Genomic DNA, 13134 nt, shown 5'->3' on the forward strand with positions numbered 1-13134 from the left:
AATGAGAAGGGAGAGATTTGAGAAGAACGGTATTGGGTGGGGTGGGGGTGGGGGTGGGGGTGGGGAGAACGGGAGAGTGGCTTCTAGAGAGAAGGGACAAGGAAGAAGGGGATAAATAGAGATTGTAATTTCCAAATCAATTGCTTCAAGTTTTCCAAACAAAGTACAAGAGTCCTAGTTATAAATTAGGGAAAGGTGGACAAATCGGAAGTTTTGAAGTGACTCGTACTATATTTCTAACTAAAAGATAAGGTTATATCTTAAGCAAATCCATTACTCAAATGACCCTCAGGTGTTCCAAACAAAGTTTTTGAGAAATGTTCCAAACAAAGTACAACCGTAAGAACTCTCGGTTTAGGCCATGAAATATATCATAGATTCTATCCTTCTCGAGTTTGTTATATTTTTGACTGTTCTCAGTATAATTCCAATCATGATTGTACAACATGTCCAGTTCTCGCCTTAACTTAGTCACAGAGAGATTACATTGTTTTTGTCCCTCAAAGAAGATTCAATCCAAAACCTGGTTTGATTTCTCTACATCAGAGTACATCTCCTCACTATCTCAAATGTCTTATGCTGTCTGCCTTATAAATAGGGCCGTTTAATTGTTTGTCTCCATTGAGTTTATATAAGCCCCAGTCCCCACCATCCTAAGGATTTATGGGATTCTTACTTAGATTAGCCAGCATCTACCTGCTTTGGGGTTTTGGTTGCACCGTCAAATACCCAAGTCTTCCTCTTCGTCCTTATTACACGAATCAATGGTTGAGATCAGAATTCATAAAACTCATAATTGCTATAGTGTTATTCTAAGAATCATTAAACTCATACTTCTTGATTGGGTAATCTCAATATTGTGCCCCAAGTACATAGCTCATACTCAAAATTTGTAACTTGTACTTACTTGATACTCAAAACTTATACTCATACTTTGGCAAGCTTGAACTAGTTTGATCTTAAGCTGATTAGCTGAGTAACGGGGGCATACTATGAAATATACCATAGTTGTCTGATCCTAACCCGATAAGTTAGGTATTCATGTACACTATAAACTATGTCAAAGCCATTTGATCCCAACCCAATAAGCTTAATACGACTACGGTCTTGTGAGCAGTCTATCAGCTCAGATATGTTAAAGCTTCCTCTCTAGGCTCTTCCCCAAACTCATACATTAGAGGAATCATATGTATCAAAGTAATCCACATAACTTGGTAAGCGAAAACATACCTCAGTGTAGTTTAATTGAATGCTTTGGTATATTTCAACTTTAAACATGCTTTCTTAAGGATGTTAATAATTTTTCAACTGTAAACATCCTTGTAGCTTAGACAAGAGTGGGTTGCTTTAGTAGTGAGCACCCTCCACTTCCAATCAAGAAGTTGTGAGTTCGAGTCACCCCAAGAGCAAGAGTCACCCCAAGAGCAAGGTTAGCAAGGTGGGGAGTTCTTGGAGGGAGGGAGCCGGGGGTCTATCGGAAACAACCTCTCTACCCACCCCAGGGTAGAGGTAAGGTCTGCGTACAAACTATCCTCCCCAGACCCCATGGTCAGTACTTATCTTTAGATACTTATATGCTTCGTGAAACAACTTTAGGCTCATGGTCAGTACTTATCTTTAGATACTCAAATATGGTAAACGTCTACCAACACATAACTTAAATACTCATTAACTTGGAACTTGTCCCATACATGCATAACTTGTAAAACACACACAAGGTACTTGTAAAAGCTTGAATCATCAAGCACCAAAGGGTGTGGCCTAGTGGTCAGTGAAGTGGGTAGAGAATCATGAAGTCTCTAATTCAAACTCCAGTGAAGAAAAAAATACTAGATTATCTCTTCCAATATGGCTAAGTCTTGGTGGACATGGTTACCCGGTACCTGTAATGGCGGGAGGTAGCAAGTACCCGCGCGAGTTAGTCGAGGTTCATGCAAGCTGGCCGGGGTACCACCATTATGAAGAAAAGCTTGAATCATCAACACTTTCATAAACTATGCATAAAATCAAATAATTTATGATTTAAGTTATCTCCGACTCTTTGCATATAGTTTCTTCGAGGACTCTACTCCAACCAATGCTAATAAATTCTCCAACACCTAGGGAGAAAAACCTAGAAATGTGGTATACAACCTATTAGGTTTCAAATACTATACTATGCTCTTTGCTAGAACCCTAATTATTAGTTTTCATCTAATATCTCAATCTTGAACTTGGATGGCAAACACGGTTTCCATTAACCCATTGTTGAATTGTGTGAACATCTCAGATAAAAGTTTAATCTGTTAGAGAGAGCATACTTTTATTCATTTCATTATGTCTTCAACAAGTCACCTCCCGTGTGGGTTTGTCTTATTCTTTTATGGGCCAAACACGTAAAGATTATTGGGCCGGTAAAACTTGAACCAAGTATCTTTGCCTGCAGTGATATTGAATTGTATGACCATCTCATCAAAGAATCTTAAGCTGTCAGTGAAAGCACACATTTATTTATTTTATTATATTTTCAGCATCCATAATGAAATTCAAGCAGAATCATGAATTTAGAGTTAGGTCATACCTTAAATCTTAAAGATCTCTTGAAATTGGTTTTGGATTTCTCTAAATCTCGTCTAGAATAGCTATTGACTTATAGTCTTGTTTTTCAATGGCCAAAACGATTAAGGGCTCGATTTTTGTAGTACAGTGCAAAACATAGCAAGTAGACACAAAAGCTCTTAAATTTTCTCGTATTACGCGAAGCCCACTGTGACCACGGTGATCCTCATTTTGATTCTTCACCGCCACTGTGGTGGTTGGTCTCCCTCTATTTTACACGTCCTCTGTGACCTCAGCGGGATTACAGCAACTGCTGTGGAACTCTGCCCCTTTCCTCATTTCTTTGAAGCTTCACCATGAACGCGGTGAATTTCTGGTATGCGATACTGGAGCATCATTATGTTACTTGAGAATTCATACCAGTCCTTTGAGGAAATTCGTATGTTTTGTCTTTGTCATGCTAAGACAACATACATGACATTGGGTGTATGCTATTTCCGCGAGTAAGTTCCTCATTTGAAGTTCATATTCTAGCAGTCCTTGCTGCTGCTCACTACCACGAGTTTGTCACTTAATGATTCAACTTCTCTGATCCTCTATATCTGTATAAGGCGAAAGAAGATTCCTGCAACATAGTTAGATTGAAAAGCCAGATGTCACCAGAAATAACTTGGTATTATTGTGTTCTATGATGTTATATGTTGTTAAACAACCTGATGTTTGAACTCAATCGTTTTTTCCACGGTGAGATGCCAACACATGAGAAGAAAAAATTATTTTCAGAACTGATACAAAACGTTGAAATTTCTTTGCCAGCCATGTGACCTTTATGAATCACTCATCTGGCTATGTCTTGAAAAGAAGGTAAGATTTACATGTTGAACAATTCCTTCAGGGTGAAGGCAGGAAAAATCATATTGGCAGGATCTTGGAGTTTTTCAAGACAGCAGAGGGTGAAGATTATTTCAGGGTACAATGGTTTTTCAGAGCTGAAGATACGGTTTGTATTTTTGATAAGAGTGTTTTCTTTCACTTAATGTATTGTATTTGAAGCCCTATTTTCTGATTTATTCGTTTGGACATTCTCTCTGCATAATTCTTTCAGGTGTTGAAAGGTGCTGCTTCTTTCCATGACACAAAGCGCATATTCTACTCTACTTTAGAGAATGATAATCCACTAGACTGCATTGTTTCTAAAGTCAATGTGGTAGAATTACCAGCCAGCGTATGCTCCTTCCTGATATTCTTTTCCTGTTGTTAAAATTGCTTAAGATTACTCTTGTTAGTTCCATTGTTCACTATTATTGACTACTGTGCTGTTTCTTTTGTTTTTCTGCTCTTTCCTCTTAATATTTGTGGTTGAGGATTGCTCCTTGAATCTTTTGCAATTTTGTTACTACTGCAGAATGGTTTGAATACAAAGGATGTTCCACCTGCTCACTTTTATTACGACATGGAATACTGTGTTGACTATTCCACATTCCGTACATTGGATAATGGTAAGTTATATTGATACAGATAATCTTGTACTGTCCTATGTGCTCAAACAACGTGAGAAAACACCTGATGACGTATACCTTCTGTAGTAAATCTTACTAAAATAGGCAGCATTGGATGCTCATGACTTCCATTTGCAGTGTTTTTCAGGAACATGACTGTTCTATCAATTATTTTGCTTTTAAATTTTAACTTTCATAAGGAAATTTCTATTGGCATGGATCTATTTTATACTTTTATTTGTTTGTTAAGGATGAGATGCGAGCTGCATAAGTGTCACTTTCTTCTGAGAATGATGAATAAGAATGTATTAGATCACAATTAGTCAGATTGAGACGTTGTGTATATTTGGTCTTATTTTTTATATATTAGAAATGACATAAAATATCGAGAATGATAGCAGTAGTTGATCCAGAGCATGGATTCGCATTAGTTGATGCCACGTGGTGGCAAGTGAAATCAGGTAGACTCTTTATAATTTAAGGGTTAATGGCATTGCTACTATTGTGCAAAAGGAGCATTCCAAAGTGTCCATGAATGTCAAGTTTTTCTTGCTTAAGATGTTGGAGTTGTATCTTGAATGTGAGGGTACCTTTTGTAGCTTACTTGTTAGTGACATCAAAATTTTCTAACATTCTACTTTCCGTCTGCATTTTAGTGGCTTGTATCTTTATGATCCATCAATACAAGTTCAAATTTTGTAGTTTTTGGTTAGCAGTTCATATGGTACCATGCTGTTATTAATAATGGACTTCTTGCAGCAGTTTGTAGCATAGCTTGTAATCGTACCTAACCCGTTTCTATTTTTCTCTACCAATATTGGTTAAAACTTTGCTTTTCTTTTGAACTATCCAGTCAAGAGCTTGGTTATCCCTTCGTTAGCTGATACTTCATATAAGCCTATCACTACATATCCTCTGGAGGTATTGCCAAGTTGTGAACCTATGACAGCGAAGTTGTCATTATTGGATCTATACGCTGGTTGTGGTGGCATGTCTATGGGGTTGTGCCTTGGTACCAAACTCTCTGGTCTTAAACTTGTGACGGTAATTAATAGAATTCTTAGTCATATCTTATATCTTTTAAGTTATGCGTCTAAAATTTCTCTTTTTTACTCTAGAAATGGGCAGTTGATTTTAATAGGTCTGCCTGTGATAGCCTGAAACTGAATCATCCTCAGACACATGTAAGCTTTTATTTTGTGGCAGTCATGAGAGAGGTTATCAATGTGTTTGAGCTAATATTCAATCATAGTTAACATTTTTCTTAGGTTAGGAATGAAGCTGTTGAGGATTTTCTAGAGCTACTGAAAAGATGGGAGAAGCTAATTAACACTTACGGCTGTAGTAATTTCAAAACAAGCTCAAATTGTGAGCTAGACGACGCAGATGAGGGTGAAAACAATGATAATTTCCAGGCTGGTTCTAAGGCATCTTCTGGAGAATATGAGGTATTGAGATTGGTTGACATATGTTACGGGGATCCGAACAACAAAGGAAAATCTGGACTGCATTTTAAGGTATAAACTTTTCTTTCATATATTGTTGGTTTTCATAGTTTAATCTTAGAGTTGAAAACCTTGAGTTGTTTAAAGAGAAGCAGATCCGAGTTGAAGTTAATGTGTTAGGTGATTATCAGAAGCCATGGGATTAAACTGCTGGAGGAGTGAATTTTAATTCTTGACTTTCTGTATTGTTTATTTTGACTGTTTTAGATTGCAAGTTTGATTGTGATCTTAGCTTTGATATCGCTGGTGATGCTTTCTTCTTCTGGGGTACTCTTATAGGTGCGGTGGAAAGGTTATGGTCCAAGTGAAGATACTTGGGAGCCAATTGAGAACTTGGAGTAAGTACTTGCTAAATATTGTTTCTTCCATACTTTACTAGTATCTTTCATTTTTGGCTGCTCGAAAAATTTGGTTAGTTAATTTAGAAGCACTGTTTCTCTTTCTGAGTATCCAAGCTCTTAACACTCTCCTTTATCATATTTGGTTTTGGAAGAATCTTAGAAGTACTATCAGCTTTGAAATATAAAGAAACAGACCAGTTGATTTTCACACTGAATGTTGCCAAAAGTTGAAATAAGAAAAAAAGGAGTTTCTGAGGTTAAGAAAATTCAGAAGATCTTAACATTTTGTTATGCATTTTCATCACATCCTCAATTTCACGTGCAATTCACTTATTTTTTTCTCAGAAATTGCCAAGACAGCATAAAAGAATTTGTTAGAAGGGGGCAACAATTGAAAATTTTGCCTCTACCAGTAAGTTACTTCCTCAATTGCATTTACAATGATTACCACTAAATGGCATTGGAATCATTATCCCTGTTTAATTTCCCTTCCTGATTAATTATATTTGCAGGGTGATGTTGATATGATATGTGGGGGTCCTCCTTGCCAGGGCATTAGTGGATACAATCGCCACAGAAATGTTGACGACCCATTGTCTGATGAGAAAAATCGTCAAATTATTATTTTTATGGATGTCGTGGAGTTCTTACGGCCTAAATATGTGTTGATGGAAAATGTGGCTGACATATTGAGGTTTGATAAAGCATCTCTTGGAAGATATGCTTTAAGTCGTTTGGTACATATGAGATACCAAGCAAGATTGGGAACTATGGCAGCTGGTTGTTATGGTCTCCCACAATTTCGATTGCGAGTGTTCTTTTGGGGTGCACTTCCGAGTGAGGTGAGTATATTCAGTAAACATATAAAAAAAATGGCACATTAGCCTGTTGTCATCAGAATTACTGAATAAAAGGAATAGTTATTTCTAAAGGAAAGGCTATTTCTTCTCTAAAAGAACAGTAAAGATCTTAAACTGGATTTGGTAGAAAATTTCTCAATTCATGTTGATATACTGGGCCATAGTTGGTGATTACATCTATGCGATGTTCAAGTAATCTCAATTATTCTTTCTCTTGTTCAGAAATTGCCCCCATTTCCACTTCCTTCGCATGACGTGATTGTTAAATATTGGCCCTCACCTGAATTTGAGGTATCCTTTACACTTTCACTGCCTTTATTACCTGAAAACTTGTGCCATTCTTTCTACTTTCTGTAAGTCGGGCTTTTCATATTGATGCTGCATTTATTGCATCTAATTTCCTTCTTGCAGCGGAATACTGTTGCTTATGATGAAGGACAACCACGCGGTGACCTTGAGGAAGCCCTTGTTCTTCGTGATGCTATATCTGATCTTCCAGCTGTATGATTGTTGTGTTTATTAGAGATCCTTTTTCATTTTAATAGATGTATCTATTTAGAAATATCTTTTTACTGGAATAATAGATGTACTCTTTTATAGGTTACATGGCATGAAACTCGTGAAGAAATGCCATATGAGATGCCCGCGGAATCGGAGTTCCAGAAATACATAAGATTACCTAAACATGGTAATTTCTCTCAAACATTAGTGTTAAAGCCTTTTTTGTTGGACTCGGGCTATTTTCTCTTGTTATTCTGTTTGCATTGATTTCTAATCAAAAGCTACAATTGCAATCTTGTGATCTGGTCTGAAAATTCTAGAAATAGAGTGACAAATGTTTACTTTGGTTAAGAGAAACTGTTCCTATCAGTAACAAGACCGAGCTGATTTTGCGTACCTTATGAAACAAGTTCTAATGCATGCCTTGGTAATAATGACTCGTACCAGCTAACGGATAAAGGCCTTTATTACCTGAGAAATGCGAAGGAAGAAGAATCATGTACAAGAAATTTAAAGTTCAACCATATGGGATATGTTAACTTGCTGCAACTAATTTGAATGGCTGTTGTTCTTCATATTACTTGCTCTCTAATTTTTTTCTAAGAACTTCTATTTGATTGTATTGGCTTCTAAATCAATTTCTTCTTATGTGTGTGTTTGTGTATGTACATTGCTCTTTCTGTCAAAGACTCAGCATTTTAAATTAACATTCCTCTGATGAGTAATTTGAAAACTGGGGGTGGCTAATTTTGGTTGGAAGTGTGAGGAAATGATTCAAACTGTTAGAACAAAGACTTACGGAATGGTCTAGAGAGAATTAAATATTAAGGCTTTGGGCACATAATGTGAATATGCAATGTTAAGACTCAGCATTTTAAATTAACATTCCTCTGATGAGTAATTTGAAAACTGGGGGTGGCTAATTTTTGTTGGAAGCGTGAGGAAATGATTCAAACTGTTAGAACAGACTTAAGGAATGGTCTAGAGAGAATTAAATATTAAGGCTTTAGGCACATGATGTGAATATGCAATGTGGGTACGGTACGGTAAGATTTTAAAAGTTGGAAAAATTTAGCATCAAATTTTAATATCTAAAGCAGTTGTCGATTTAGAACACACACAAACTAACAACATATTAGCTTTGTGGCCCTCGCAATTTATGGGGTGGTGTCCAATTTCCAATATGAGTTTTTTAGTACTCTAATTTTCTATATTGTTAAAAAGGGTGACTTCTTAAAGTTGTTTAAGTGAATTTAAGATGATCAATGGTAATACAATTGCTTAAATACTTGGATAATCATATTATCAACATTTTACGGTGTAACAATGATGCTTTAGGTACACTGCACGCATTAGTAAAATTTGGTACTTTGCATGCCAAAATCTAAATGCTAACACCATACTCTAGTATGATATGAGGAATTTGATTCTACAAATTTCTCAAGGAATGTTCAGCTGAAATTTGAGGGGCAAGTGCAGAGATAGCCATTTTCAGGAATGCTATTTAGTGATTAGCCAATACTTTTTTTGTCCTGAAATTTTAAACTAAAAATCTTAACTTCAGGACAATCCAGAACACTTTTGTCCCGAAAAATTGAAATGCTTCCTGATTCACATTCCACATATCTCATGGTGTATGATAGAAGTTATGTTCAAGTAACCGTCATCTGAAACTAAGAGAATTGATTAACAGTTGTTAAAAGCGTCTCATATTTGTTATGTAACGTGTTATAGTTTAAATGAAGAATAAATGAACGTCCAACGAATTATACAATAAGATGGTACATGGTCTACTTGCCTTTTTTTCATCCTTTGACCTCTTCACTTGGCATGAAAAGACTTACTCAAAAACTTCGAACAAATAAACTGATGTTCCCTCTCTCCCAGTTTATCTGACACTTTGGCTTCAAGATGTTTGTTTCTCTGATAGTATAAAAAAAAATACTATATAACCATTGTTGTTAGTAGATTTCATGATATAGTTTCTCAACTTTTAGTCTAATACTTAAAATTACTGGAATGACTTCAGTTTCATAATTTATTCATGCTAGTGTCTATGAGCTGAATGCTTATCCTTTACATGTGGAAATGATTCCTTCTTACTCCTTCAGAGATAGTGGGGTGTTCATCAACTAGAGATACGGAAACAAAAGATCCTGTTTTGTCTGATCATCGGCCTTGCCAACTAGCAGAAGACGATTACTTGCGAGTTTGTCTAGTCCCACATAAAAAGGTTTGACGGTTGTTATGTTACTGAAAATAAGTTTTTTAGATGTTTGCCCTTGTAACATATTTCCATTGTAGGGAGCGAACTTCAGGGACCTCCCTGGTGTAATTGTGGGAAAGGATAATGTGGCTCGTCGTGATACAGAAGATCCAAAGGTGCTACCAAATGGAAAGCCCATGGTAGGCTATTTGTTACTATTGTTCTGTTAAAAAGTACTGACTTTATTATGATGAATTTTGTAACTTATCGTAATAACGTGTCATTCTTGCTAATAGGAATCATTCTTGTGAAATGTAGGTTCCTGATTGTGCCTTCAATTTTGAACATGGAAAGTCTAAAAGGTAATGCATGTTTCCTTAGAAGCTTGTTATACTTTGTTCTTATATCTCCTTTTAATTGATAATATCCAATATATATACTAAATCCTTTTTGAATTTGTAGGCCATATGCAAGATTGTGGTGGGATGAAACAGTAGCAACTTTAGTGACGTTTCCTAATCATCGTGCCCAGGTACTTTGTGGTGTTATTACAACAATAGAAAACCCAGTACAGGTGGGGTCTGGGGAGGGTAGTGTGTGCGCAGACCTTACATCTACCTAATTCAGGTAGAGAGATTGTTTCTAATAGACCCTCGGCTCAGAGAAGGTGAGAAGAAGAAGAACAAGAAAAAGAGGGAGAAGAAGAAGAAGAAGAAGAAGAGGGAGGGGAAAAAACAGAAAAGGAATAGAGAAGAAAAAAAGGAGAAAAAGAATTAGCAGTACCAAATTGTAACAAGGAAATACGAAACGTAATATAAATCTAAGAATATGAAGGGACATAAGTGTTACTAATACCACAAGTAAGAAAAGGAGAAACTATCAACTACTTACAACCCTTCTACCCTAATCCTCGACCTCCACATCTTCCTATCAAGGGTCATGTCTTTAGTAAGGTGGAGCAGCGCCATGTCCTGCCTAATCATCTCTCCCCAGTACTTCTTTGGCCTACCTCGACCCGACCTCTTCTCAAGTCCGCCATGGCCAACCTCTCGCACCTCCTAACAAGAGCATCAATGCTTCTCCTCTTAACATGCTTGAACCATCTCAGCCTCGACTCCTGCTTCTTATCCTCCACGGAAGCCACTCCCACTTTGTCTCGAATAACTTCATTCCTAATCTTATCTCTCCTTGTAAAACCAATCATCCATCTCAACATCCTCGTCTCATACTCTCATCTTCTGCACATGGGAGTTCTTGACTGGCCAACACTCAGCCCCATACAACATAGTTGGTCGGACCACCACTCTGTAAAATTTACCCTTAAGTCTAGGTGTTATTCTTGCAATAAAATATGCAATATAGAACTTGTAGGCTTTTCTGAGCTTTCAATATTTTTCAGGCGGTCTTACACCCAGAGCAGGATCGTGTTCTTACTATACGAGAGTATGCAAGATTGCAAGGTTTTCCAGATTTCTATAGGTTTTCTGGCACTCCCAAGGAAAGGTATCTTGTTTTCTGATGAAAGTAATTTTATTAGCTTGTCAATTTCAGTTACTAATTAAAGATCTTAAGGCAATGAAAAGAAAACATATATAAATGTAGTGTTCGTCTCTATGAGAGAAATATCTCTGTGATTTGTATTATATTTGAAACCAATTTTTTGAGTTGTGTTGCATAATCTTTCTCCTTTCGACAAGACCAAAATACAAGAGAATGATGTTCAAATGGGAAAAGTAGCTACGTGGAAGGGGTGTTGCGAATTATTATTATTACTAAATTGTTAATGCACTAACCTTAAATTGTGGAATGAACTTGGTCACTGTTGTAATTTATCACATTTATTGGATCTCATTGAAGTAATTGCAGCCAAGATCTTCTCTTATATGTACATCTCAAAAGTGGTAAAGAGTTAAACAATATTTACCATTAAAAATGAAGAAGTGGTAAAGAGTTAACCATTAGCAATTGATTCCTCCCAACATATTTTGGTTTGATGTCATTCACATGATCATATGAGTCAAACTACTCAAGTTATTCCTTATATCTTATACCTTTTACAAGTATTTCTTCATCGTGTTTTTCATTTGGTGTAGATATTGCCAAGTTGGGAATGCTGTAGCAGTTCCTGTTGGGCGAGCGCTCGGGTATGCACTTGGACTTGCCTTCCAGAGGCTAACTGGAAATGAGCCTCTTATTAAATTGCCACCAAATTTCTCATTCTTAAAGCCTCCAATTGATGACATTGTTGTCTTGCAAAATTGAGTGCACATTCATCACATTCTTTCTTCATTCGCCAATTCAGAGCTACTATTGATCCATGAGTACACCATTCCTATTACTTGTAATTTGAACCGTCGTTCATCGGAATGAATACAAATGGCTGGTCCTAACTAGATTGGGATTGGGATTAGACTCTTAGTTGATTGACTGATTATTGATCAATGAACTACCAAAACCTCTTTATATGATCCTGTTTCTTATCTTTATGACTTCTCCTTTTTATAAAAAGCTCGTTTTTGGTATTTGCAGTCTTAGTTATCTCTTATCCCAAATTTCTCGTATACTTAAAAAAATATATGAAGTCTTCAAATTCCTGTTAGTGTAGAAAGCTTGATATTCAAGGTTCATTTGCCCCAGACAATTTTCTGGTTACGTATAATGGAGCTGTTTGGCTAAGCTTATAAGCTGGTCAAACTAGCTTATAAGCATTTTTCGATTAATCTACGCGTTTGGTAAAGTTAAAAGTGCTTATAACCCAAGTGCTTATAAGTTAAAAATAAGCAAAAGCCATAAGCCGGTCATCCTTAGCTTATAAATTTTTAGCTTATAAACGCTTTAAGTTTGACCAAAATTTTTACTATTTTATCCTTAAAATATTCTTTTTAGAACAAAACTCTTACATTGATACTCGCTGCCTCAAGTACTATTTCAATCCCCCCTCCCCACTCTTCAAGTGTGCAATTCTCCTTGACTATTTAAGATAAGCAAATTATCTATTCCATTGCATATTTATAGCTATGTGATTGTATATTAATCTTTCAACTGTATGTAATAAATGATGACATCAAAATTTTGGTGTATCAATCTTTGTTTCTATTCAAATATTTTGTCCTATTTAGGTTTAATTTTTACTGAGAAATTTCTATTAATTTATTAATTGTTATAACTTATGATTATATGCGTATCATAAAAGTTATCTTATATAACCATAGTTGTTATCTAAAATTTTGAAGAAATTATGCCATTATAAATGTAAATAGTTCTAAGGTTATTTAAGTCATTTTAATAGAAAAAGAGCTTATCAACACTTTTTTATCAAATAGTGCAGCAACTTATTATCAATTTCAGCACTTGTATCCAAACACGTAACTGTTTATTTAATAAATTAATTTTAGCACTAAAAAGTATTTTTCAGCACCTAATGCTTATCAGCTGTTTCAAATCAACTAATCCAAACGGGCTCTATGTTTGGTTTCAGTAAAGCTTAAAAGGTAGCTACAACAATCAATGAAATGTAAAGATATAGTTATTTTGCAAGGTAACTAGGCTAAGCAAGTCGGAAAGGACCGAACCATATTAGGTCTATTATACGCAGTCTTACGTTGCATTTAAATAAAGGTTGTTTCTAGGGCGTGAACCCCTGACCTCCTAGTCAAGAGACAACTCTTACTGTTGTGCTAAGGA

The 13134-nt window shown here is 36.0% G+C and overlaps 1 protein-coding gene across 1 annotated transcript in view; it reads left to right on the forward strand.

Moving 5' to 3' along the window:
• LOC107774451 (putative DNA (cytosine-5)-methyltransferase CMT1) overlaps nucleotides 1-11972 on the forward strand; it is a 28949-nt gene extending 16977 nt beyond the window's left edge. Inside the window, exons 4-21 of the mRNA XM_075230576.1 lie at nucleotides 3434-3538; nucleotides 3644-3763; nucleotides 3944-4037; nucleotides 4891-5081; nucleotides 5156-5221; nucleotides 5306-5554; nucleotides 5822-5880; nucleotides 6229-6295; nucleotides 6396-6725; nucleotides 6966-7034; nucleotides 7155-7244; nucleotides 7344-7431; nucleotides 9356-9477; nucleotides 9549-9650; nucleotides 9769-9812; nucleotides 9913-9982; nucleotides 10850-10953; nucleotides 11544-11972. Coding sequence (XP_075086677.1) covers nucleotides 3434-3538; nucleotides 3644-3763; nucleotides 3944-4037; nucleotides 4891-5081; nucleotides 5156-5221; nucleotides 5306-5554; nucleotides 5822-5880; nucleotides 6229-6295; nucleotides 6396-6725; nucleotides 6966-7034; nucleotides 7155-7244; nucleotides 7344-7431; nucleotides 9356-9477; nucleotides 9549-9650; nucleotides 9769-9812; nucleotides 9913-9982; nucleotides 10850-10953; nucleotides 11544-11712 — 2139 coding nt within the window. The 3' untranslated portion in view covers nucleotides 11713-11972. The remainder of the gene's footprint in view (nucleotides 1-3433; nucleotides 3539-3643; nucleotides 3764-3943; nucleotides 4038-4890; nucleotides 5082-5155; nucleotides 5222-5305; nucleotides 5555-5821; nucleotides 5881-6228; nucleotides 6296-6395; nucleotides 6726-6965; nucleotides 7035-7154; nucleotides 7245-7343; nucleotides 7432-9355; nucleotides 9478-9548; nucleotides 9651-9768; nucleotides 9813-9912; nucleotides 9983-10849; nucleotides 10954-11543) is intronic.
• The last annotated feature ends 1162 nt before the right edge of the window (nucleotides 11973-13134 follow it).

This window comes from Nicotiana tabacum, chromosome 15, assembly GCF_000715075.1.
Source record: "Nicotiana tabacum cultivar K326 chromosome 15, ASM71507v2, whole genome shotgun sequence".
NCBI lineage: Eukaryota > Viridiplantae > Streptophyta > Magnoliopsida > Solanales > Solanaceae > Nicotiana > Nicotiana tabacum.